Genomic DNA, 27,761 nt, shown 5'->3' on the forward strand with positions numbered 1-27,761 from the left:
CTTTTAAACGAAAACAAAGGTGCATGTGGGTGTCTATGTTGGATCACAATTCTGGTCGAACCAGACATTAATTTTCTCAATATAACTTTGGTGAGTCATTACTTTTGTCAATACAACTTCTTTTTTTAGCTTGTGTAGTTTCCACTTTCCTAGAAAAAGGAAGGAGAGGGATTGTTGTGGTGTGGGTGATAGAAATTACCTATTACCTATGTAATTGGTGGAATGGTGGGATATCTCATACCCAAGTATGAGTAAGAATTTGCAACAAAAAAAAAAAAAAAGTATGAGAAAGAAAGTATATTTGGGAAAAATAAACCAACCGTGCAAGTTAGCTTTAATGAAAAGAAAATAGTATAATAATGATAATAATAATTATTGAGAGGACAAAACCTTATCTTACGCACGAGAGGGATGTGTGCACGATCCACTAATCAAATACTTTTCAGTGGAGCCACCACACGTGAATACCTTGACGCCAAAAAAAGAAAAAAAAGTCTCCCAAGTCTTTTTGTGTAAAATACTCACCAAAACTTAAAAAGTAAACAAAAGTTAGACTAGATATTCTTTCAACTTGTGCTAGGACTAAACTAGCCCTTATAATCGAATACTACACGTCTAAACCATGGTTAAATGAATCACTCAAATAATCCCCATTAAAATTTTCCTACAATTTGTGGGTATCCAATCAACCAACTTTGCTATATTTTCAAGTAGATAGGTTTTTTTTTTTTGTTGTTGAAAATATTTTGAAGTAAATAGTTTAGTGAATATTGATGTGCAAACAACTTTAAAAAGAATAGAAGAAAATTTATGTATACTTTAGGAAACCAAGAGGTAATTTTGTGTAAAATTTGTGTAGACTAGTTAGTGAATGATACTAGAAAGATATACACTTGTAAGTGTTGTTACGCTTTCTTCTAGTAAGATTTGAAATTGAAAGAAATCAAGAGGTAAGTCAGACATCAAAAATTTTAGAGCTTCTAATTTTTATTTCAAAATAATTATTTTTCCAATTACGAAAAACTAGACATCAAACTACCAAAAATTACTTCCACTTTAGTTTACCAAAACATATTAGGACTGTTTGGTAGTTTTTTTTTATGAGATGACTGTTTGGTAGTTGATCCTTTATTACTTGCAAATTACTATTTGTTATTTAAAACACATACAATTTCCTTGGTGGTGTTTTTGTTTGGATTTTTGAGCCAGGGGTCCAAAAAGTGGGGGGTAAACCCAAAAAAAATCCACTCTTGCCCAAAAATTAGTTGCAGGTCCAAATGTCAGATTTTTTTTTTTATTCCCCTCTTGCCCTTGGACGGGACATGCTGACGTTTTCCTGAAAAAAAAAATGTCTGGTAAATAAAATAATTTACCAGTATACGAAAAATTCAAAGTTTCGAAATTTTTTGGAAATTTGAAAACGAAATTTCAAATTCCCGCCCAGCAAACCATCTCTTCCCAGTAAATAAAATAATTTCCCTTACACAAAAAAATTCCAATTTTCAAATTTTTTTGAAATTTTCAAACGAAATTTTTTTTTCGAAATTTTCAAATTTTTAAACGAAATTTCAAATTCCCGGCCAAAATATCAAATTTTTTTGAAAATTTTAAATTCCCGGGCAAATTTTGAAATTTTTTTGAAAATTTTAAATTCCCGCCCAGCAAAAGTGTCTAGTACAGAAAAAAATTTCCAGTAAATAAAATAATTTCCCGGTCTCAAATTTTTTTTTTCGAAGTTTTGAAATTTTCAAACGAAATTTCAAATTCCCGCCCAAAATTTCAAAATTTTTTGAAACTTTTAAATTTCCGGACAAATTTTGAAATTTTTTTGAAAATTTAAAATTCCCGCCCAGCAAAAGTGTCTAGTACAGAAAAAAATTTCCAGTAAATAAAATAATTTCCCGGTCACAAATTTTTTTTTTGAAGTTTTGAAATTTTCAAACGAAATTTCAAATTCCCGCCCAAATTTTCAAATTTTTTTACGAAATTTCAAATTCCCGCCCAGCAAAAATGTCTAGTACAGAAAAAAAATTTCAGTAAATAAAATAATTTCCCGAAAATTTCCAGTTAATAAAATAATTTCCCGCCCAAATTTTAAAATTTTGTAATTTCCCGAAAATTTCAAATTTCCAGTAAATAAAATAATTTTCAGAAAAAAAATCGTTTCCCGAGAATTTTCGATGGCATGAACGGTAAATACTTTATTTTCTAAGGGCCCTTTACGTAATTTTGACCCCCAAACTGACACATTGGACCTCCCTTTCATTTTTAAGCAACTTTGGGTGAAATTTTCATTTTGGCCCCCTTTTTGGACCAATGGCTCAATCCCTCGTTTTTGTTTATGTTCTTAATTTCTTAATTTTTGTTGTCTTTATTATGACGATGAATTAACAACTAAAATAGTAATAACGAAATTAAACAATCACACAGAACACAAGAGATTCACGTGACTTGATTTATCAGACTTACTCCACTGCGAACAATGACACAATGATTTCCACCATGAATGAAAAACAACTTACAATGTTATCTCTATGGTTTCAGTTTACATAACACACTGAAAATTCTAATCCCAATGCTTCACCGCCTCCTTTGTAATTCCAAAATATACATGGGTATCATTATAAACATAAATCTTGCATCGCAAACCAGAGAGATCAACCCTGTTTCGGCAGGCGTGAAAGACCGGTCTTACTTCGCCAACCATGAATATAAGTCTTAAAATATTATCCTTAAAGCGGCTTCGCGGGTCGTAACGAGGTTAGATATCAATTTATATTCAAGACACTTTTAACCTATTCTTTTTACAGATAGAATATCTCGCATCATATTTTATTCTTTTATTTTTACAACAATGAAAACAAGTCAAATCTACACTAGTTACTTTAGAAGTCAAAATATTAGTTTTTCTGTATTCAAAAGTTTTTGTCTTGTTGTTTTTATCTGAATCTCAAGTTAAAATTTGTAGCGTTTGACTTAGAAACCAAAATATACAAGTGATCAATTTGAAAATTAATTTACAACAGAAAACTACCAGACTAATTAAATTTTTTGATAAAAGAGACAACCGAATTCATACTCGAAGATGGAATAGGATACGTTTTTTTTTTCTAAATCTATTATTTGAGCTGCAAGACGAAGGTTTTCTAAGAATTCACTTATCCTAGTTATATTCTTGTCCAGATTCAGTTAATTTGTGTTGAGTGCAGGGCCGACCCTGGGCTTAGGCGATCCAGGCGGTTGCCTAGGGCTCCCAAATTTAAGGGCCCTCAATTTATATAACATGAGTATATAGATAGTAGAGTATATAGATAGTATTATTATATGTATTGTTTTGTACAAATATATACCTAGGTTGTTTGGGTAGTGGAGTTGGTAAAGTAATTGATTTTAGAACTTAAGGTCAAGGGTTCGACTCCCATGACTTTCACTATTTTTTAGATAAGCCTACGGTAGTTTGGTGAAACCAATTAAAGTCCTGATTAATAGGAAATACGATTAATAGAAAATACAAGAGACTCGTAGCATTAAAACTTGATTAACTAGTAACCACTCATTACACTTCAATAAAAGAACAAAAATAAGTTAAATATATATTTTTATAATTTAGTTTCTTCTCTTTCTATTTTTTCTTCAAACTTTAAATCTCAAATTTCTATTTCATTCTCTACAAGGGTTTATCACACAAATTACATAGAGGTAAGGTTTTTGTTCATTTAATTTTTCTTTGTTTTTTTCCTTTAGATTGTTATTACTCCAAGAAAGTATTTATGCAACTCTAAAAAAGAAGAAAAAATAAATTAGATCAAGATTTTGTTAAATCACAAACGGAAGCTATGGATAAATCCGTGAAGAAAAAACAATCGGAGAGTAATAACCCAAACGAAGATAATGTAATTGATGATGAGAATTTGATTAGTAATTTTACATCGAATAATGCTAGAAGAGCGGTGTTTAACTAGTATTTATTTTATGTATAATTTTAATAACTATAAATTCATTAAAAAAAATGTCAATTTTTCTATTTTTTTTCGACTTAAAGTGTAGGGGTCCCGTCGACACATTCGCCTAGAGCCCCCAAAAGTCATGACCGTACTAGTTAAGTGTCACAAGCCACAACTACCCCTAGATAAAGAAGCCTGATAGGTGCCTTGGGTAAGTTTCACAAGCGCCTTCCTTTCCTTACAAATTTCCCCTCCAATTTGTGTTGAGGGAGACGCTCATGACACTTTTAAGGGGGCGTTCTTAAAACTCCCCCCTCCTAGATATCAAAGTTGGGTTATTTTGATACTCATTTCTTAATGGATATTAGGGATAGTTGCGTAAATGTACATAAAGATCATGGTAAGATTTAGACCCTTTTTATTATTAACGTAAGAAAGAGGTTAGTAAATTAATCTGGAAATCAAGGTACAGTTAATGCCGTCTTTGACCTTTCAGAAGTTATAATTACAAAATGACAGTCACCCTTTTGTTTACAGAGAGAGAGAGAAAGAGAGAGTATTTATAAATAAATCCCTTTATAATTTCCCATTTCCTTCCTCTCTAGTCTTCTTCTAGTCAATTTCTCTCTCCCTCTCTCTATTTGATTTGTTAGTACTTGAGATCGAATTTTAGGATCGGATTTTGTTTTCTCATCAAAAAAATTTTGTTGAGATTTCAGTAGAGTTAAACTCTGATTTCAGTTTTTACAGTCATAGCCTCATAGGTAGAGACAGAGTGAGAAAATTAGGGCTTTTTCTCAAGAGAGAGAGAGAGAGAGAGAAAAAGAGATGAGAGGTGTTCATAATAGTAGTATGGAAACTATAAGTGCTGCTGCGACTGCGATCGTTACAGCTGAAGCTCGAGTTCAGCAAGCTACCATTCAGGTAACCCTATCTTCTTTCATCCAATTTCGTTTATCATGTAAATGATTTAGTATTTTGGATTCAAGATCTGTTGACATTTAATGTTTTTGTTCATTAATTAGGGCAAAATTTTACTCTATAATTTGAGATCTAAAATGATTTAGGAAAATTTCTTGATTTAGATCTTTGATATTAGTAGGAGTTGACTTTATACTGATCTACTGTATATAATTCTGTTTTGTGCTAGATTTAACTGTTCCTTCTGTAGTTGTTAACGGAATTTATGAAAGAGAGTAGAGAGAGAGAGAGAGAGATGAAACCCCTTTTTTGAGTACTACTCATGTATGGACCACCTAATAACCCCTTAGATGTGGATTTTTCTAAAGTGAAATCTTATGAATGCAATGAAAAGTTTCCAATTTTGTGTTTGGAAAAAAGTAAGTAATAGTTAATTGTGTGATTCTTCTTTTCCAATATAGACTTTTTTCATGTGAATTGTGGGTAAACATGGATTTGATTTCTTGATAAGAATTAGTATATTGAAAGTGTATATTTGGATCTGGAAAGAAATCCCTTAGGCCTTACAATCGTTATGACGAACCACATTTTCATCAAAATAAAAAAAAACGATACATTCACGAAACTTCATGTTTTAGGAGTTTGGACTAATATTTGGTGCCCTTGATGTTATGATTTCCTCGTAAGAATTAATAACCATGTCTCTCTGGAACATCGAGTTCTTTAATATCAAGAGTTAACCATGGTCCATGAATTGAATTACTCGAATATTCTAGACATTAAAACTCGCAGGATTGATCCTTTTCATATTCACTCACTATCGGTTAATTTACCAGTTGGGAGTTTGGTTTCTTGATTTTGTTTGTGTTCCATTCCTTGTTAGGTCTGAATTCCCCATATCTTACAGAAAAATATGACTTGTTTAAATAGTTTGAGTTCTTGTCTATCTTAAATTTATCTGATATATGATTATGAAAATTTCAGAAAAGAAGATGGGGAAGTTGTTGGAGTGGATATTGGTGTTTTGGATCTCACAGAAATGCCAAACGAATCGGACATGCCATTCTTGCTCCTGAACCTATAAGGCCCGTTACTTCTTCTGTCCCAGCCACCGATATTCCATCACATCCACCGAGTATAGTACTACCTTTTATTGCACCTCCATCTTCTCCTGCTTCTTTCCTTCAATCTGACCCCAACTCTTCAACCCAATCCCCGGCTGGATTACTTTCTTTTGCCTCTTTCACGGCCAATCTCCACTCTCCCGGTCCAAATCCGATTTTTGCTATCGGGCCTTACGCACATGAAACCCAGTTAGTCTCACCACCTGTTTTCTCGACATTTACTACTGAACCATCTACCGCTCCGTTTACCCCTCCAGCCGAACCTGTTCATCTAACAACACCTTCATCTCCAGAAGTACCGTTTGCTCAACTTCTTAGCTCATCACTAGACCTCAATCACAGAAATGAAACTTACCGGAAATTCCCACAATCTCACTATGAGTTTCAGTCATATCAGCTCTATCCAGGAAGCCCAGTGGGCCATCTCATCTCACCTAGCTCAGTTAGATCTGGTACATCCTCACCTTTCCCCGACTACGAGTTCAATTCTAGCGGTCACCCTTTTCTTGATTTCCAAACTAGGGATGTTCCGAAGATTTGGAATATAAATGATTTCTCTACCTCTAAGTGGGCTACACGGCAGAGCTCCGGCTCTCTGACACCAGATCCTGCGGGGCACAACTACGCGGATAATGTTCTTTTGGAAAGTCAAATTTCAGAGGTTGCATCACTTGGAAACTCAGACAATGGATCTGAAATCATCGATATGATTATAAACCAAAGAGTCTCGTTCGAGTTAAACGCCGGAGATATTGCAACTTGCGAAGAAAAAGAACCAGTAGCACCAGTTGAAGCAACACCAGAATCTACAATGGCAGCAAGCCCCAACACTAACTCATTTGAAAGCGATGAAAGTCTCGATCAAATTAAGAACAACGACGAAACTTCGAGTGAGTTACTAGAGAAATCTTCTGCTAATGAAAAAGAACAGAAATACAGTGAACAACCTTCTTGTCTAACTAGTGTTGGGTCGGTTAAAGAATTCAAATTCGACAACACAGATGAAGGAAACGATGATAAGTCTGCCATGAACTCAGACTGGTGGTCGAAAGAGAATATCGTGGCGAAGGAGACTGGACCTCACACTAACTGGACCTTCTTTCCTATGATACAACCAGGTATTAGCTAATGACTCTCTATATCGTGACAATTATGTGGTCATCGACACAAATACAGGCTATGGCTTCAAAGAATCCATAACGATCATCGAACAAGATGGAAATACATATCGAAACTGAACAGATTCACTGAATACTAGGAGAATTCTCAATCAAGTTTGGGACAGAAGCGAGTAAACTTGCACCAGTTTAAGGGAGTACTTTCCGAAACTAAAAAAAATTCAGAAGGTATATAAATATTTTGTTAGTGAACTAAAATCTCTGTTCTAAAGTTTCTAACTTTGATAGGAAAAGAAAATGTAGTTTCTTTATAAGTATGTAATATACTCTTCACATGATGAACTTTTTCATTCACATGGTGAGACAGATATTTACTGTAGTTCTTAAAGTTCTTGTGACTTTTTGTCTTCGCTTTATATGGAGAAACTGTGCATTTGTAAGGTCTTTAGCAAGTTAATTAGGGCGATAATCACTCATACCAATAGAATTCTTTTATTTTTCAGAAATTTCGATGCAAACTAATGTGGTAAAATGTGTTGAAATACTTTGCCTATGTCAATCATCCTGTTTTCCGACGTACCAACGCACTAAAATTTTCTCTTCCAAAGATTTATCTTCCAAACAATCTTATTCACTTCGATACTAAAATTTCGAACCGCAACCAACATCATGTTTCTTCAATAAAAAAACGAGCTAATTAAAATTTAAGCATCAAATTAGATATATGCTTGTTGTATATGGTATGAGAAACTCGAATTTGGTTTGCAATTTTAACACAAAAAATGCATTGTCGTGGTCATATAAAACACTTCGTTTTAGAAAAAAAAAATAACATTTCGTATTCTTCACTGAGAGTTTTTAATAGCGAAATAGTTATTGTTATACCTTAGCTTCGCTCCCCTACTGAAAAGGGGCAAAGCCGCTTCGCAACCCCAATATGTTCAATCTAGCTCATATATAAAAAAAATTGTACGTTTTGGCCCGACTAGAATCTAAGGGTAAGCTGACTAGAGTCGGTTTGGGAACCAGTGCTCCTTGGGGGCTAACTACTTTGGTGATCTAGAGTGAGGTTTTGCTGGCTGTTGGACAGGCCTTGCAAAGAAGTTAGTGATTCCTGAAAGATGAACTTCTTGTGATGTCTAATGTTTCTAAATATATAATCTCATATTGACTTTAATCTTTGTTTGAATCAAACATAATGAAATGCGTTTCTTTTTAAGATATAAGACTCGAAATCTGGTCAGCGATTAGAAAAACAAACACCAATTAAAGTTCTTATTTTTCCTCCAAATGTTGTTTGGATTCACTCCGGTCTCAGCCTCCTTATTGTCGACAACTTTCTATTGCAATTCATCCCTTTGTGCTTCTATAAATTAGTTTGGTTGAGATTTGTCTAAGCACCACACATAGTAGGTGTATATGAAGTGTAAAGAAGGTTTACTTCATTATTCTTATTGGCATGCGCAAGTTGGTTTACCTACTTGCAAAGTAGGTGAGAGAACCTCCCTTAAATTACAACCATTTGATGATCAACTAATAGGTGGTTTTGCTCATCTACCATTTACAACACAAGTGGGTGAACAAATCTAGCTACTGGGGGCTGACAAGCAGATATCTGAGTCAGCCGCTGACTCAATTTTTCAACACAATAATAAGTTTGCAAAGAACATTTGTTATAAGAACAATTTTATTAGAAAGAAAAATTATACTGTATATCACAAATGAATGACACAAATAAAATTAAAATTTAGTCTTAATGTGAGTTTGGAAAACAAAAACAATAAAATATATATAAAGAAAAAAAATACTTTTTTCGTTCACGAAGTTAGAGCTACAGTTGGATGACATTTCATCAACCATAAAATGGTATCTAGTTTAGAAAAGTGACACACTACTATGTAATTTAGTAATTGACGTATTAGAAAGAAAAAAGTCTCCGAAAGAGAAAGTTCAAGGAGAAGGTTGTCATTCCATTCCTTGCCCTATCCACATTGAATAACCGTAAAAGTGGATCATGGCGGGGACCCAATTTAACGAAGAATTTCTAGTTCCCAATTTATTTCTAATGAAACGAGTTGGTTGTTGTCGGGTTGCTTGGTATCAAAATAAATGAAATCTGTTCACACATGGAGTAAACACAACTTCTAAGGTAGATGGTTAAGAGAGTTTATGACATAACAATATGTTAAAGACATAGACAAATCTCATGATAGACCATGTGATGTGATTCTATCTCCCTCATCTCCCTTTCTCCATCAAGCCAAAGTCATTGGTCACAATATTTGTACTTAAAATCAGGTAAGAGTTAAGGGCATCATCTCCAACAAGAGAAAAGAAAAATTCCTTGGTAGTCATTTTCTATTTCCTTGGTAGTCATTTTATTTTTTATTTTTGAAAATTGACTACGATGTACGTTAGTCATTACAATGACGTTGATACATCAAAGATATGATAAGCACGATACTGCCAAATTTAACAAAAACAAGCCTAAAACCCACGTTGATACATCAAAGATACGATAAGCACGATACTGCCAAATTTAACAAAAACAAGCCTAAAACCCAATTAAAAGTTAAATACTGTATTATATTTGAACAAGATAAACTGTTGACATTGTAAGTAAAATTCCCCCTGTGGAACCATTTTGGACCATATTTGTAAGGCAAATCACTGACGGCATATCAAATAAACTTGACATGGACACTAGATTCCAACCAGCCCTACACACCTTGCAACCGAGGACTTGAAGAGTCCTAACTGAGTATTTATATTGTACTCCTATTTAATACGTATATAACTATATATCCTTTAAATGTTCTTTTGTGATGGTTATTAACTTATTATTCTTGTAATCTTATAAATATTGTACATCAATGAATATAAAACCTAATAAATCTTTCGTAGATAGTGTATAAGATCCTACTACTACTTAATATACTACTCATATTTTTAGTTAATTAATGAAATCTCTTTATAGTTGAGGTAGAGAAGGGGCGGTGACTGACTCATCAGTCATCACTCATCTTATCTCTCTCTCTCTAATTACTTTCTTATATTCTCAACTAATCTCATTTACTACCTCTATTGATTACCCATTCAATTAATTGAATGCTAAAGTTTCAAGGTAGAAGGTTCTCCCACTCATTTATTTCTCTGTCAAATTAGGTTACCCTTTTTGTCCTAGAAAAGAGAAAAAGAAAGAGTACTAACTCACAAAAATACTATGTAGCTAAACTCCATATCTATCATTCTTTAATCAGAAAACTTGTCACTTTGAGTTTCATTTTTTTTAATGGTACTACTACTACTACTACTACTACTAGTGTGATATTTTCCTGTCAAATTCCCAACAACCATCTCTTCATTTACATTTAATGGTGGTGGTGGCACATAAAAAATTTGATATATATATATAGAGAGAGAGTCCTTAGAGATAGTGAAGTCCAAGAAGTATTAATTAATTACTTTCTTTCTCATTGTCACTCTATATAAATCCATTCATCACTATTATATGACCACTATCTATATCTCACAACCCCCTCTCTCTCTCTCTCTCTCTCTCTCTCTCTCTCTCTCTCTCTCTCTCTCTCTCTCTCTCTCTCTCTCTTCACACCCATACCAACTTCTAGTCTTTGAAGGGGTTTTTTTGACATGGGTTTTCTTTTGTTTTCTTGATAAACATCTTAGGGTCTTTAATTTTGCAAATCAATCTCTATTTCAAAATTTAGAAGGACATCAATTGACCTTCCCCCAAGACTAATTTCTATCGAAGTATCAAGCGAAATGGTAACATCTACATTTTTCATTATATTCTCCACAGCTATCGGAGCTTATTTCATTTGGTTCAATTTCATCAAACGATCTTTAAAGGGTCCACGTGTATGGCCAATAGTGGGTAGTTTACCTGGTTTGATCGTTAATCACGATAGAATGCATGAATGGATTACCGATAATCTTCGACTATGTGGTGGTACGTATCAGACAATTATCTGTGCTATACCTTTTCTAGCACGAAAACAAGGTCTTGTTACTGTCACATGCGATCCTAAAAATATTGAACATATTTTGAAGTCTAGGTTTGAGAATTACCCTAAGGGTCCTACGTGGCAATCGGTATTTCATGATTTACTTGGTGAAGGTATCTTCAATTCGGACGGTGATACATGGCTTTTTCAGAGGAAAACGGCTGCTTTGGAATTCACGACTCGGACGCTGCGACAAGCGATGGCTCGGTGGCTGAATCAAAGTATCAAATTCAGATTTTGCCCGATACTCAAAACGGCTCAGCTCGAAACCAATCCCATTGACCTTCAAGATGTTTTGTTGAGGCTCACTTTTGATAATATTTGTGGGCTCACCTTTGGAAGAGACCCACAGACTTTATTGGCTCCTGAAAACGGCTTTGCTTTGGCTTTTGATCAAGCCACTGAAGCCACTTTACAACGTTTTATCTTGCCTGAGATTGTATGGAAATTCAAGAAATGGCTTCGGCTTGGTATGGAAGTTAGCTTGAGCCAAAGCCTTGAACACGTAGATGAGTATTTATCCAACGTCATCAAGACACGTAAGCTCGAATTGTTGAGTCATCAAAAAAGTGGGACCCAACACCATGATGACTTGTTATCTAGGTTTATAAAGAAGAATGAATCCTACACAGATTCTTTTCTACAACAGGTGGCACTAAATTTCATCCTAGCTGGACGTGATACGTCATCAGTTGCTCTGAGTTGGTTTTTTTGGTTGGTGATCCAGAACCCTAAAGTTGAAGAGAAGATCTTACGTGAGATTTGTACCGTTCTGATCGAGACACGTGGCAGTGACGATACAGCAAAATGGTTAGATGAACCGTTGATGTTTGAAGAAGTCGACCGTCTGATCTATCTGAAAGCTGCATTGTCAGAGACTCTTCGTCTATATCCATCGGTTCCGGAAGACTCAAAGCACGTAGTCGTCGATGATGTTTTGCCAGATGGCACATTTGTACCCGCTGGATCATCAATCACTTATTCGATATATTCAACGGGTAGGATGCCGTTCACGTGGGGAGATGATTGTTTAGAATTTAAGCCTGAGAGATGGTTATCTAAAGATGAGAAGCAATTTAAACCACAGGATCAATTCAGATTTGTATCTTTCAATGCTGGCCCAAGGATTTGTTTAGGTAAAGATCTAGCTTACCTGCAGATGAAATCTATAGCTGCCACAGTTTTATTACGCCATCGGCTCACTATAGCAGAAGGGCATACAGTGGAACAAAAAATGTCGTTGACTTTGTTCATGAAATATGGACTAAAAGTCAACGTACACCCTCGAGATCTCTCGGTTGTAGTTGGATCTGTCATCAAGGAGGACGAGAAGAGCCGTCAAATGCTAGCCAAATGTAACGGTAATTGTAACCACGTTAGTAACAATGGATGTTAGTTGTCGATGAAGCTAAAGTCAAGGGTTTTTGAGAAAGATCAAAATAGACCAAGGATGTTGTTGAAATTACAATGATAAAATTGAAAACAAAAAGAAAAGAATATTTACATAATTAAATGTATTTAACTACCCTAATATGAAATATGTATGCTTTATGAATCATTTGGCAGGGTTGATGAGAGTTGGGTGACTTAAATTATGATAGTTTACTTATTTTGGTGTGCATACAAAATAAGTGTCTTGTCCAACACCACAGGATCACACATTTAAAGTGGGGACCCATACATATTTGTCAACAATAAATTTAAAACTTCGAAAGTCAGAGTTTTGAAATGTAGAAAATGTCTTTTTACTTCATTTGTAGGCGTAACAATCGTATAAGTTACTGGAAAGATAGATAAGTTAGCTACAAGTCGATTTCATCCACGTCATGGTTAGTCTTGTAAACATTCGACTTGTGTAGCTAAAGCTGTGACTGACAATGTAAAGACCATGTGTCAAACTTTAGTCAGAGCCATTTTCAGACGAGTTAAAAGTTTTTTTTATGTACGTACAACAGAGAAGGGCTTGGCAGTTTATAGACTCATTGTCTGCGTTAAGTCGACACATGGTTTCTAACCTACAGACTCGGCAGAGTGCAAACTTTGACATGTTTTGAGGCCTACAAACCTTACGGCACACGAGCGGTGTGACCTATTGCCTCCATAACCCAAAGAGGTTCGTGGCCTACAAACCTTGTGGCACACGAGCGGTGTGACCTATTGCCTCTGTAGCCCACAGAGGTTCGTGGCCTACAATTCCATATTGTACTTCTACAGTTAATTGATATCTGATTTCTCTTTCTATTTTCTCCCTTTCTTCTCTTATTTGACACCACCACCTGACTCCCAAAATTTACTGATATTGTCTATGATTCCACTGCACAAATCGAACCAATGGTCACATTTTTATTTATTTATTTCGGAATAGGGTTCCAGAAGCCCATCCAAAAGGTCTGAGAATTTCATCAGATTGAATTTGCAACTACAAATCAAGTTCCAAGACTTCTAAGCATTGTAAGGCTATTAGAAAACGGGGAGTAGCAAATTTTAAAATGTCTCGATATCATCCAAAAGGTCTGAGCACCACAAATTAAGACAACAAATAGTTCTTCATTATAATCTGAAGCTCACTTTATCAACTTTGGTGATGAATTTTGATCAAATTCGTGCTGAAATCCCATAGTTTCTTGGCTAGTTCCACATCTGTAGACTGTGAGTTTCTCTTTGAGATATTGTTGTTAGCGAAATACTCGCCACTTACGCCTTTGACATTCGGATGCAAAGCTAAATAGCATGTGGTCGATGCTCCCTACAACCAAAACAAATGAAAAACACGAGAAAAAAGAAATTGAATTGATCGCCATATCAAATGTGTGGTTTCTTAATTAGTACACCACTAATACCAGGAGTATATACTAACCTGTTCAACACTTTTTAGCAGCAATTTTCCTAATGTCGAAGCAAAGACTACACAAAACAACCAAATACATGTACTCTTATTATTATATTATATAAGAAAATAAACTATTCTAGTGTTTAGTACTTAAATGAAGGTTTTGTATCTAAGTTGTCGAAAACATGTAAACATCGTTTGTTTGGTTAATCGAAAAATAATCCCAAGAAGAATCAGAAAAAACCATATCTAGTTGACCCATTTATTTCTTGTTGCCCTAATCTTATAAGGGTTGTTAACAATGTATGAGGTGGTTTTCTCTTTCTCGTCTTGGGCGTGAAAATAAGACACACTGTTAGAGTAGTTGGGAAGTATGATTTTCTTAAGAAACATTATATGAGTTATAATAAAATGACTTACTATTGAGAATACGGTAGTGCTGCCAAATATCAGTTAAAATGACTCCAGGGTTAAGTGAATTAACTATTATTGGCACCCCATTTTCCTGTTAAACATAAAGAAGAAACAAGAAGCTAAATACAAAACTAATCCAATTATTCAAAGCATAAACTCTACTTTTCGACACCTATAATGGAAGCTCTAAGCTTGATTACGGCAAACCACTTAAGCAAGAAAAAAACTCAGTACTTAACAAAACCCATGTCACGGCCCAAGCCCAGTCGATCCAGACACAACATCGTTCTCAAATTCTCCTCTAGAGACCTACCGCAATTGATGTCTGGTTTTGTTCCGGAGTGAGCCTATAAAAAAGGGCTTGTCACATATTCATGATGTATCAATGCCTTGTAACGACTAACGTAGATCGTAGTCGATTTCTCAAAAAAAAAGGGGGTTTGTCACGAACTAAGTAGGACAATCCCTTGTAGCCCAAATCCTACATGATCTGCTATGAAGTTGGACTATCACATCATATCGTGCTGTGAAACATTCGTGTTTGTCGCAAGTGTGTCTAGTCTGGTTTACAAAGGAGATTCTACTGGATTTCGGTTCTCGATCTATGAGACAGCAGGCATCATTTAGTGTCTAGTTTTGAGCACGAAGCATCACAATGGGGCTTCTTCTGTAACGTGAAAAAAAAGAATGAACGATTTAATATTGGAATTCCTAGTTTCTATGAAGTACCTTTAGGCGTCTTGCTAGCTCATTAGCATGGAGTACATTTGCAAGTTTTGATTGAATATAAGCTTCTGTCCCGACATACCTAAAAACAATTGAGAAAACATATCTTCAAAAATCACAAGAAAGTGAGAACTTTGTTATAGGGTTCGTAGAATAATGAATTTGTGTGATCATGAAATTTACTTTGATTCTTCATTCATCGTAGTGAAGCGAATTCCTTCACGTTTGCCGTATTGGGAAGCTACTGATGAAACATTGATAATTCTTCCTTCGGTATTACTTTGTAACGCGCTAGTTTTCATTGTCTCCAATAATAGTTCTGTCAAAAGAAAATGACCTGCACATACACAAACGAAAAACGTTAGGAAACAAGAAAACCATGCAGGTTCTGCGGAGAAATCTTACGAGGCTTGTCATGAGTAATGACATAACTTAATTATATAAATTAGGTTAATAATATTACCAAGATGATTTGTGGCAAAAACTAGTTCTATATCATCTGGAGAACGTTTGAAGGAGGGCCCCATGATTCCTGCATTATTACTGTCAAAGAAGATGGAATCACATTCGTGATGGATCAGCCACAGAATCAACAATTTATTAGGTGAAAACTAGTTTATAAAAACTAGTTTATTAGACGAGAAAATATAAACTGAATAGGCTACAACAGCATATAGAGAATTATTAGTTGGTTGATATCAGGTTATTTTCATTCTTTTTTCAAAAATTCTATCCATTCCTCAATTTTGGTCCCTCCCCAGCCCTCAAGGTAATGTGGCCACATATCATTGGAATATACTTTCTCACCATTCTCCCTCCAATTGCTCCACACTCAAGTGATATGTCGCCACATCAGCGGAGGGCTAGAGGAACGACCAACAATAGAGGGATAAACAAAATTTCTCTTTTTTATGTCCTTCACATAGAAGGCAAGGACCTTTTTAGGGGGACTGTCAAAATTATCATGAGACAAAGAGTCATTCAATTTCCATCTAGGATTCTTCAGATCCAATTTGATTGTAGTTATTGTTCTTCAAACTAATTGGTTATCTTCTGGGAGGGTCCCCCAAAATTTGTCATAGGCCCGCCTCTTTTAGTAGAGCCTCTCAGACAGGACAGTCCAGAAGCTTAATAGGTGATGGTTTAAGCAACCTAGACACCAGTCTGAGCGTCAATGGACATCCGAATATTCGACATCCGTATTCGAATGTCAAAATATCTGAAATCTCGGATATCGGATACGGATTCGGATATTCCTTATCGGATATATGCTTATCGGATTCGGATATGGATACATTAATCCGTATCTGATAAGAAATATAAAAAAAAAAAAATTAAATTTATTCATAATAATATATAAAATGTATGGTTGAGATTTATTATTTAGATCTAATAGTTAAAAATTAAATTTTTTTTATAAGATTTTGTTAAAGTTTCGGATATCGAATATTATGCGATATCTGTTAACATTATCGGATTCAGATATTGATTTATAATATCCGTCAGATAATTATCATATATCGGATAGCTTATTGGATTGAGATATGCCTATATCCGATCCGATAAACTACCGTTTACAGACCTAGTCTGAGGCCCACAGGGAGTATGAAGAGAGGGGTGGGCCTATAGCAGAATTTGTGGGCAGCTATAGACCCTTCCTTGCCTTATTGGTGAAATCATTTTATTTACGTGATCACCCAATTTTCTTCGATTTTGAGACTTACTGTGATAACATATTGTTCATTTTATTGACGCCCAATTTATGTCGTATGTAACTTATATGTTTCAATTTTATTTGACTAGGTTTCCGTCGCGTCTCTACGAACGCGACAGATCCTTCTTGACTAACGCTGGAGAAGACATTTAATTCTTATTCACATTTAAATTAAAACTCTTAAAAAGATACTTTGGAGATTGATAAAAGAGAACCGAATGAGTAATAAAGATTATGTAGATTTTGCAAAGAAAATAAAGAAGATAACGGAGAAGAAATAGAGAGAGAAATAAGGAAGAGATATTGGGAGAAAAAAAATCGGGAGAGACATACTTGAGTAGTAGTTATTGTAGAGATATTCTAATCAATTTTGGCCAATTTGCACTAATACCCTTTTATTTTGAGTCAATCTACATGAAGAGGATTTTATGTCAGCCGTAAGATGTGATTTTTGTCAAACGCTCAATAAAAATGAACGGTCAGACTTATCCCTCTGATAATCGACTGCTCTGTTTTATTATAATAGATTCATTTTTCTAACGTTTGTTCTTGAGTTCCTTTCCGAGGTTCAAACAGTCTAGGACATGTTTCATTGTTTATCTATTAAAGTTGAAAGGGAACATTCACCTTAATGTTTCTATATTTTATGATTTTTTTATATTTGCTTCTTAATCAAACACGACCTAATAATCACATACAGATTTTGCACCCTGAAATTGTTTTGTATTGTAGGCCATGGCAGAGATGGAGGGCAAGTATATCTTGAACCCTGAAATTGTTTTAAAAGAAAATATTTTCACTTTTTTTTTTGTTGAGATTTCAGTTTTTTTACTTACATAAGAATATTGAGAGGGACACCCAAGGAAATGAAGTCAGATGCAAATTTTCTGACTGAAGCCATTGAACTCAGATCTAACTCCATCACATCAACTTTAGCAGAAGGAATTTGCTTGATTATCTCTTCTTTTATTGCTGCGGTGGTGATTGTGTTTCTCACAGCCATGAATACATGGACTCCACGTAAAGCAAGAACACGAACCGCCTCTCTACCAATTCCTCTTGATGCACCTATATAATGATTTCAAACCCAATTCGAAAGAAAAACTCGAACTTTTTATTAAAAATGAATAGGTCCAACTTAAAAAAAGAAACAGTAAGATTCGAACCCTGAACTCTTCAGGGGGAAGGACAATTTGTAATAATATACCAGTTACAATTGCAGTAAGACCAGTTCCATCGATTCCTTGAGTTACATCTTCAGCTGTATTACTTGATGAAAACCCAGATGGTCCATTTCTCTTAAACAGCCACATCTCTCTATTTCTCTCAAAGTTGTTGTTGTTGTTCTTCTTCTCTATGAAAATAAATTGCACAGACGAAACTCAATTATTTTGCTAATTGTCAATATTATAGATTTGATGGAATTAGAAAATCTATTAGAAAGAATTGATATTGGGTTTGCTTCTTTGAACTTCCAGAAATAATTAATGACTCAGACAAGATTAAGCTCATGGTACTAGTTTACTATTTACATACTAGTATTTTTTTAACAAATACTAAATGTTTGATAAGATTTAGCCAGTAGTTATTTCTATTTTGAATAACAAATCTAATTGATTGCATTTTTATTTTATATATTCCTTTGTTAAAAGTGGAAAAAAAGTTAATATAATTATATATGTACATTAGAATCAGTGAGATTTGCTATTTAATTGTTAAAAATAAAAAGAATTTATTTTTGGGATTGTGGAAATCATTTGTTAAAATTTTAAATGGGAAGATATTGTTGTAGATGTCAAATGTTAAGTCAACTTTCATCAAAAAAAAAAAAAATGTTAAGTCATAAATTATTTTCTTTTAACAAATCAGTCAAAATTGGAACATCCCCTAAGATTTCAGTTTTCTCAGTAAAACAAAATGAAAAAGTTTCTATCTTACCATCGTATACAATAATGTCGTTCTTATCATTTTCATTATTTTTTAGATAAAGTATTTCACGTCTATGTAAAATATCAACAAAGAATGGACAAATATCGTGAAGAGGTTTGCTTTGGATTTAGATTTTTTTCCTTGAAAAATTTGATTAATTTTGCAATTTGAAAATAATCATTTGGAAACTATGTGTGTTTATCACTCGATTGTGATTCCATTTGGGATACGGTGGAGCGATTGAAGAAAAAAGGACGTGGTCGTACTCATTAGCTCGTGTAGGTTAAGAAAGTCATCTACATTTGGGAAACTGATCTCCATCGTCTCGTAATGCAGATTGGAATAATTTCAATTGGAAGTACTATTAACAAAACGTTATTTAAATTTATCAACAAGACTTTCGACAATGATGTGCTCTTACCATCTCTAGTATATTTTCACTGATTACCTTCTCTGTATTAATAGAAAATCACGTCAGAACCAAAAACTGGATAGAAGAAAAGAGTTATTTTCTCTTTAAACTAAGAGTTTGGTCACATAATCCGATTGAGATTCTCCTTATAGAGATAGGTATCTGCAAAAAATCATTTTTGTTTGCACATTTAAGAAAACACAAATTTCTCTGCCTAGTTTGCCCATTTTCTTTTATTTTACTTGTTAATACTATAATTCTAGAAATTGACTATATTGTTCATGATTTGGAATCACATTCGCAATGTTTTTGCAAATATATGTCCTACATTACTGATTAATGGTATCTAATGAAATGTTTTTCAAGCACACATGGTTTTACATTTGATTGATGTCTTAAAAAAATGCAAGGGTACATGTGATGTACACGAGAGATATGTCTCACCATATTTTATTTTATTCGTGATTTAATCAAAGTATTTGTTTATGATCGTGTCACATAGGGTCACGCCTATGAATTTTAATTGACTGGGTTGCGTCTCCCAAATTCATGTGTCTGAGTTGTCCTGACATATTGAGTCTGAGAGTGATGCACACCAAGTCTGATGATGAATTTTGGATTAGAATCGTGCTGAAATCCCATAGTTTCTTGGCTAATTCAACATCTTTAGCTTGTGAGTTTGTTTTTTGAAATGTTGTTGTCCATAAAATACTCACTGTTTACACCTTTGACGTGCGGATGTAATGCTACTAGACATGTTGTTGCTGCACCCTGTGGCCAAGATCATCAAAACATAATAGCAAATATCAATCACAAATTAATACATCAACATTTATTATATATACTGATATACGTATCATAGTTAACAGTTTTACCACTCACATAATCGGCACATGGTAAAATTACAAAACTACCCAATTTATATATATAGACACACACTAACCTGTGGAACATTTTTCAGCAGGAATTTCCAAGTGTCGTAGCAAATACTGCTCCAAAATAAATCAACAAAAGTTTTACCTCTATATATATAGGAGTTTATACGTAATGAAAAATGATACTTAGCCCAAAAATCTTGCACGAATATGGCCAGTGTGATAATGTGGCACAGTGGAAGTAGAAAATGGTCATGCCACGTCAGTACTCGGGCATACTCCGGTAATATTTTCAGGCTAACATATAAACTCTCTATGTCTAAGAAAAATATATAATAATATGGGTAAGTAATTTGAGTTTGAGTAGACTGTATTTCATCCATATATCAGTCAAAGTTGAACCAAGATGAAGTGAATTAGCTGTTATTTGCGCCCCCATCCACCTGATCGGTTAAAAACATAAAAAACCAATAAGGATACTTAAAATCCGATTCAAGTCAATATTACATGATTTACATCATTGTGGGAACTAAAAATTATCAGCACCCATAGACCATATGGACCCGCACAAATGGGCCAACTATGGTTTAACTATGTCCCCAACTTAACCACCCGTACAATGGGCTTGGACCTAGATATACTTGGGAGTTTATAAGATGAATAGTAGTTAGAGAATACCTTTAAGCGTAGTGTTCGTTAGCATGTAGTATATTTGCAAGTTTTGTTTGGAAATATGCGTACATGCCTACGTACCTAAATCATATCGAAACAAGTACAATTTGCGGAACTTACAATAGTCAAGAAATATCTTTGTAACAAAGATCGTATAAAATCAAATAAGAACTTTCTAGCCCGATGTCAATATTTTTATGAAGATTGAGTTACCTCGATTCATCATTGATTTGATCAAAACGAATTCCTTCACGATATGTTAGTCTATAACCTTCAGATGAAACGTTGATAGTTCTTCCTTCTATTTTACTTTGATTTGCAGTATTTTTCATTGTCTCCAATAACAAATCCGTCAAAAGAAAATGACCTACAAATTTGGAGAAAAAGTTACTCAACAATATTTTTCTACGATGGGTGCAAGTCTACTCTACATAAGCTGCCAGGGTGTTCTAGAGCATTCAAGATTTTGGATGATAAAATCTCGGATGCCCCGACCACTAGTTCTTCTCTTCATTGGCAGAGAAAGGTCACTTGCATAAGGCTATTGCCGGCAACCTCTGATTAATCTTCTTCCTCTTCTCCTCCTTCTCCACCATCACCTCCACCTCCTCTTTGATAGAGTGTTAGATGTTATTGTCTACGTGGAGTGAAAGGGGACATACCTAGATGGTTTGTGGCAAATACCCGCATTATCGGGTGAAATACTAAAATTCGGTTCATTTACTCCTGCATTATTACTGTCATATGGAAAATACAGAAATCATGTCCATGCTTGAAAGAATAATAAATCAATATTTAGAAGACGATATTGAAATCGTACAAAATATAATTCTATCCCGGTGTATATTGGACCTATGGGTTAGACTTTCAAATTGACCACGACCCCGAATGAAAAAAGACAAACCGCAAGGCCCAAGGGGAGATGTTAAATATGAGTTGGAGAGAGTTTTATTGGTTCACTTATGTCTGACCAATCTACGTAGATGTGACTTGTGAGTCATAGATTAAGGGAGATCAACTTATATCTCCGATGCCACCTAATCGTGAATTAAACAAACTAAAATACCCGAATAATTGTTTAAGTATTTACTTACATAAGGATATTGAAAGGAAAACTCAAGGAAATAAAGTCAAATGCGAATTTTCTGACTGAAGCCATTGAATTCAAATCCAACTCCATCAACTCACACTTCTTCTTTTGAAACATCTTCTTTTGCGCAGCATTAGTCTTTTCATACTGCTGTTCAAATCTCTTTTCAGCTTCTGCCTAAAGAAAATGGTCAGATCAATCATAGTTAAAGGAGGAGTTTCACGGGAGAGAGTGGTTGTCAAAGACTCATCGGGACGAAGCCAAGCCGATACATACGATAGGCGAAGGAAGCACCCCCCCCCCCCCATTTCATAGCGCCTGGGGAACGCAAATTTGATCGAGGATTGGAGAGGAGAGGTGGAACTTTCACGCGAGGACTGTTATAGTCTTCCAAAACTAACTAGTTTTTGTGATCTTTCCGTGTGGGACTAAACATAATGAATTTAAATCTAACTTTTCACATGGACATATTTATTAAAACTCAAAGTTCTTCTACTTTTTATGAGTTTTCCATGTGGTAACTAAATTTATTGACTTGAAAATACATTTGGAGAACAAACAATATCCCACCTTGGACTTGTTAATGAAGAAAATAAGGATGAGCTTCTATCCTACACTATTCACCTCAAACACTCTTAAGAGTGGGTTCTGGGTCTAGAACTTTGGCAATGGGCTTCCCATGTGAAGGGTTAATTGAATGATAAATTAAGCCCACGTCTATTTTACTAGGGGCGCCATCGGGCTACCCGATGAATGGCCGCCCGTTGCCCGATTTGGCCGGTCAATTAAGCGGGCGGGCAATGACGCACTAAGAAAGAGGTTTTGCCCGCCCGAAAAATTAAGTGGTCATCAACTTACATTGGCCGAACCCGCTCGGCCCGACTCTTGCTATGCCTGCACCCGACCCGACTCTTGCTATGCCCGCACCCGACCCGGTTCCCACCCCTTCAGACTCGAGTAACTTTGCGGTATTTCAACATATACTTTTCTGGTGGGCCATGGAAGATTTGTTAGTTTTGAAATATACTCTTATTGTTATGGGGAAGAACAAACAACTAAGAAAAGAAGTAAATGGTACACCGAATCGAAGTTGAACACAAGAGACTTACTTGGTTACACCCACTACACAACGAGCAATGGGGCGATAATTTTCATTATGAATGAAGGACAAGTTACAATTATATCTTCAGGCTAGGATTTCAATTTATATAGTGACTGTGGTCGTTATCGTAAAGAAAATGATGATTTTTAGAGGCACTCCTGTCATTTATTTTTAATTTATTCTTGCATCACAATAACACTCCCTTGTTACCATTGAAAGCTGAGCTTGGTTATCAGATACTAACACCCAGGTTATAGCTAGGTGCTGAAAGGCACTCTTAATTATAACTATGAGTAGTACAACAGAAAGCAAGATTTAATACCATAGGGGCCTGAAGCAAGATTCCCACTTCAACGGGATCGAACTTGGAACCTTAAGGTTACTGAATGTGTCCAACACTCCAACTCCAACCGCTGCACCAAGAAGTGGTGGACAGATTTAATGCTACATGACATAAGGACGGTTGATAGCTCTCTGTTTTAGGTTAACCTTCAACCCGTTACGCACAACAAGAGTTATAGCTGGTTTAGAAAATATGTGGTTCTCAACTGCATCAATATGGAAGTTAAATAGCACCGCCGCAATAACAGATTTCATTTGTGTGAAAGACATATCTTTACCTAAGCATGTCCTTGGTCCCATGTTGAAGGCAAAGAATTTCGACATAGGTTCGAAGCTTAGCTTCCCATCTTCATCGATCCATCTATCCTGCTTGAACTCCAAACAATCTTCTCCCCAAATCCATGGCATTCTTCCGATGGAATAAAATGGAATTATCATCTGCATTCCTGGCTTCACCCGTGTCCCGTCTGGAAGTGTGTCTTCCTTTACAACAGATTTGCTACTAAAAGGAACTGGGGGATAAATTCTTAGCGATTCACATATTGCTTCATGAAGGTAAATTAGCCCTTTTAAATCATGGGAATCGAATACCCATGGCCATTTTATCTCTATGTCTTCTTGTTTAACGTTTTTCGCGTGCAACAAAAGCCTTAGTTCTTGGAGGATTTTCATCTCAACAGAAGGTGTTTTAGAAACCAACCAGAAAACCCAAGTTAGCCCTGATCCAATTGTATCTCTTCCTGCTATAAATAGACTCAACATGGCATCTCTAAGAAATTTATCACTCAAATCATCGTTTGATTTTATGTACGAATATAAGAGATCAACAGTAGTATCTTTTCCTTTAAAATTTTCTTCTCTTTTGTGAGAAATATATTCTTGAAAGATAAGATCTATTGTTACTTGAACTTTACATAACTTCCCCTCTGTACCAATTCTCAAGAAACTCAAAAACTTCCATAAAAATATTGGCATTGCATGCCGATAGAGTACGACTTCTTGTGCACACAAAATGTAAGAACTAAACCTATATAGTTTATGTGATTCAAACCCAAAATTTTGCCATTAGTTTCTAAAGTATATTCCTATTAAACCATTCCTAAAGAGATTCATAATGCAAAAAATTCTGAACTTTAGTGTAGGTGATTCAGACCCAAAATATTGCCCTAAGTTGCAGAAAATTTGAACTCATTAGATAAATTCAAGCAATTACAAGAGGGATTTACAAGTATGTGAACCATGAACTGAAACCGTAATTGACTTTTCAGGGTATTAAAGAATTCAAGAGGAAATGCACAAATTGCAGAATCAACAAGCTATGTATGAACATATCAGAATCTTCTTCATTATATTTGTTGATTGAGAGAGATTCTCATCAAACTTAAACCCTAATCAGAACTTAAAAAACATGAAGATTGAAATGAAAGAAATAGTCATTTCAAAAAGTGTCCGTGGGTATATAGACCAAAATAATATTCAAAAAAGGTTTATGATCCAATCTTCCCAAAACATGGATATTTAGTCCTTTTACATTATGGACATAATAACCCATTCTTTATGAGAGAACTACCGTCCATGTCCCTCCTACAAAAATCACGGGATTTTTAATTTTCCAAGGTGAATTTGGAAGGTTTCTAATGTGGGCGTGATATAGGGGATTTAAAGCAACTAACGTATAAATCCGAAATTAATTTGTCTCTATCTTCTAACCGTTTTGGAAAGCAAATCTATTTCCAAATCAATTCAAAACAAAAATCGTAACCAAATCAGTTTTCTCTCACTTTACAGATTTGGAAACCAAATCAATTTTCTCTCTCTTACTATGTAAATTTTTTTCGATTCAAATCAATTTTCTCTCACTTAACTTCCAGATTTGGAAATAGTATATTTTCTAGGATCAATTTAGCGTGATTTGGGGGTTAATATACAAAACATATATATCACTTTCTCTCACTTAACTTTCAGTTTCAGAAATATTATATTTTTCTGGGAACATTAAAGCAACATATGTTTTCGTTTTTACTCATACATAAATACACATAGTATACAAATTATGAAACAAATACGTAAATTATGTATTATTTATGACGAGGAAACCATCATTTGTCAAGTATACAACATAATTTATCAAATGTATGTGGGTCTTGTTCAATAAATTACACATAATTTCTTTTACATTACACATCCTTTACATTCTATTACAAAAAAAAGTACAAAATCTTCTTTGGTTCAAAAATGGTGCCCATCCATGTACTCTCCATTAGTTTCGTTGACTCACTTTGATTTGATGATTCTCTTTGAAATTTCATCTGGTATATCAAATCTACACACATAAATACACATACATTAAAGAAAAAAAATCATAAATTGTATTATAAACTACATATATAGTTTCGTAAATTATATATAATGTTTGTCAAATTTTGACAACATAATGTTTGTCAAATTTTGACAACATTTGAAGGTTTTGAGTAGTTTGGTAAACTTATCAAGGCTACTGTTTTGGCTGAAAAGTACACGTAATGGTAAATAAATAATACACAATTTATGTGCACTTATACGTAAATTATATACATAATGGTAAGAACATGAAGATATACGTAAATTATATATACTTTATTGCAAAGTACACGAGATTTGATAGTAAAGCGAAGTATTTCTACTAATGAAATGAGTACTGTTTTGGTGTTAAAGCACGGGTAATGTTCTATAAATTACCCATAATTTATTATAAATTGTGGTAATTTACGATAAAGTACATGTACTGTAAATTCTGTTATGAGTAACCGTACGAAAGAACAAATGTTTCATAAATCCGTACGGATTGAAAACCAGATCTAAAGAAAAAAAAATGAGAATATCATTAAGCTTAAACTACAAATCTAAAGATATCTGCTATGATGATTGATTGCAATAATGTCAAACTCGAGTTGAAGAATTAAACATCAAGATCAAAAGCATAAATGAAAATTTAAGAGAGAGATTGAAAATAAACATCAAACATTCGATTGATTTGATAATCTGATCTCACGAAATATCACAAACAACAGAAGATTAAACATAGATCTAAAGAAATATGATATTATCACTGGATGCAAACATAACATACTAACTTTGAAGGAATCATTGAATAAGGAATAAACATAAAGATCTTAAACAGTTATGAAAATTTTAGAGAGAGAAAATAAACATCATACATTCGAAGTTAATGAATTAGTAAACAGATCTTATAGATATATGTATCATAAATTTGATACGTTTTATAATAGAGCGAAATAATTAGGGTTTTAGTTATAAGAAGAAATATTAGATATTAACAATGGTGTTTATAAAGATTTCGAAAGTATTAAACCTGATAAATGATGAATTTGGACAACAATATAATGTAGAAGAAGAAGATTTTCTGAGTTTAATGGAGGTTTGTCAACTAAATCGATTTTAGAGAGATCAAATAAAGAGTTTCCGTTACTGAAAATAATGAAGATATCCTTACTTTGAATACAAACATGATTGGAGAGAAATATGGGAGATAATAATGAAGATATCCTTACTTTGAATAGAAACATGATTAGAGAGAAATATGGAAGATAAATATGGAAAAAGATATGCATAGATTTCGAAGATAAATCAGTTATAAAATATGGAAAGGTTAGATTAGGGATCATGAATTAATATTTATTCTAGAGATTTGTGTTTTCTCTCTAGATGAGACCAAATGGACTAGATATCCATTTATATTATTTTTTTGGTTTTAAAACCCTTTATAGGATTAGAGAGGATTATATCTACTATTAGGACCCGTTTTTTGGACTATAAGCCCAAAAATTCTTTCAAAAACAGTCAAAAACTTGAATAAAAGAAAGAAATAGTCATTTCATAGGCACAGTGGAACTTGTCAATGTGACCATTAAAGAGGGTGGTTTTCTTCACTCCGACCAAACAAGCATTTAAAGTTGTCCACCTGAGTATCAAATAGGATGGTTTTCTTCCCGGTCGGAAGCCAATATCCATTTATAATCCCTCCACAAAATCCCTTCAGGCCTCAAGCATGACAGTTATCAACAGTCGTTTAGTATGCTTAGGAGCTTGCTTGGGTCTGTACAGTTTCTTGATGAACAGATTAAGATGATCACGACCCATTCAGTCGTTTGGTTGACGCACCCGTATTTGGTCTCCACCACAAAGGGTCATTTCTTTCTTCCTAACAAGTAACAACTTACGTATTCTCTACCTCTACAATTATTTGAAGTTTTAATCTTAAAATAATATAATTTTCGTTTTGATATTTAAAGTTTTTAAGTAAATATAAACTTTCGTTTTAATTATTTAAAGTTTTAATCTTAAAAGTTTTAAAATTTAAAGTTTTAATCTTAAAAGTTTTAATATTTAAAGTTTTAATCTTACAAGTTTTAACATTTAAAATTTTAATTTATAAAAGGTTTAATATTTAAATTTTAATCTTAAATTTTTTAATATTTAAACTTTTAAAATTTAATATTTAAAGTTTTAATCTTAAAAATTTA

The 27,761-nt window shown here is 34.1% G+C and overlaps 3 protein-coding genes and 1 pseudogene across 3 annotated transcripts; 2 read left to right on the forward strand and 2 right to left on the reverse strand.

The window, feature by feature from the left end:
* The first annotated feature begins 4,264 nt into the window (after positions 1-4,264).
* LOC147552774 (uncharacterized) lies at positions 4,265-7,495 on the forward strand. Its single transcript, XM_086671080.1, has 2 exons — positions 4,265-4,868; positions 5,850-7,495. The coding sequence occupies exons 1-2, from the start codon at positions 4,773-4,775 to the stop codon at positions 7,116-7,118; spliced, it is 1,365 nt and encodes a 454-aa protein (XP_086527206.1). The 5' UTR covers positions 4,265-4,772; the 3' UTR covers positions 7,119-7,495.
* Positions 7,496-10,551: 3,056 nt separating this feature from the next.
* On the forward strand, positions 10,552-12,690 carry LOC147552775 (cytochrome P450 86A8-like). The gene has a single exon (XM_086671718.1). The coding sequence runs from the start codon at positions 10,891-10,893 to the stop codon at positions 12,526-12,528; it is 1,638 nt and encodes a 545-aa protein (XP_086527844.1). The 5' UTR covers positions 10,552-10,890; the 3' UTR covers positions 12,529-12,690.
* Positions 12,691-13,704: 1,014 nt separating this feature from the next.
* On the reverse strand, positions 13,705-21,071 carry LOC147552776 (short-chain dehydrogenase TIC 32, chloroplastic-like). The gene is made up of 11 exons (XM_086668654.1): positions 20,918-21,071; positions 20,719-20,785; positions 19,194-19,198; positions 18,024-18,133; positions 17,653-17,884; positions 15,566-15,645; positions 15,286-15,439; positions 15,106-15,184; positions 14,383-14,467; positions 13,990-14,036; positions 13,705-13,878 (listed from the first exon to the last, which is right to left on the reverse strand). The coding sequence occupies exons 1-11, from the start codon at positions 21,034-21,036 to the stop codon at positions 13,705-13,707; spliced, it is 1,152 nt and encodes a 383-aa protein (XP_086524780.1). The 5' UTR covers positions 21,037-21,071.
* Positions 21,072-23,340: 2,269 nt separating this feature from the next.
* On the reverse strand, positions 23,341-27,378 carry LOC147552777 (noroxomaritidine synthase 2 pseudogene; annotated as a pseudogene).
* Between the last annotated feature and the right edge of the window lie 383 nt (positions 27,379-27,761).

The sequence above is a fragment of the Eschscholzia californica genome, unplaced genomic scaffold, assembly GCF_041429995.1.
Source record: "Eschscholzia californica isolate CP2 unplaced genomic scaffold, dmEscCali1.0.p SCAF_3, whole genome shotgun sequence".
NCBI lineage: Eukaryota > Viridiplantae > Streptophyta > Magnoliopsida > Ranunculales > Papaveraceae > Eschscholzia > Eschscholzia californica.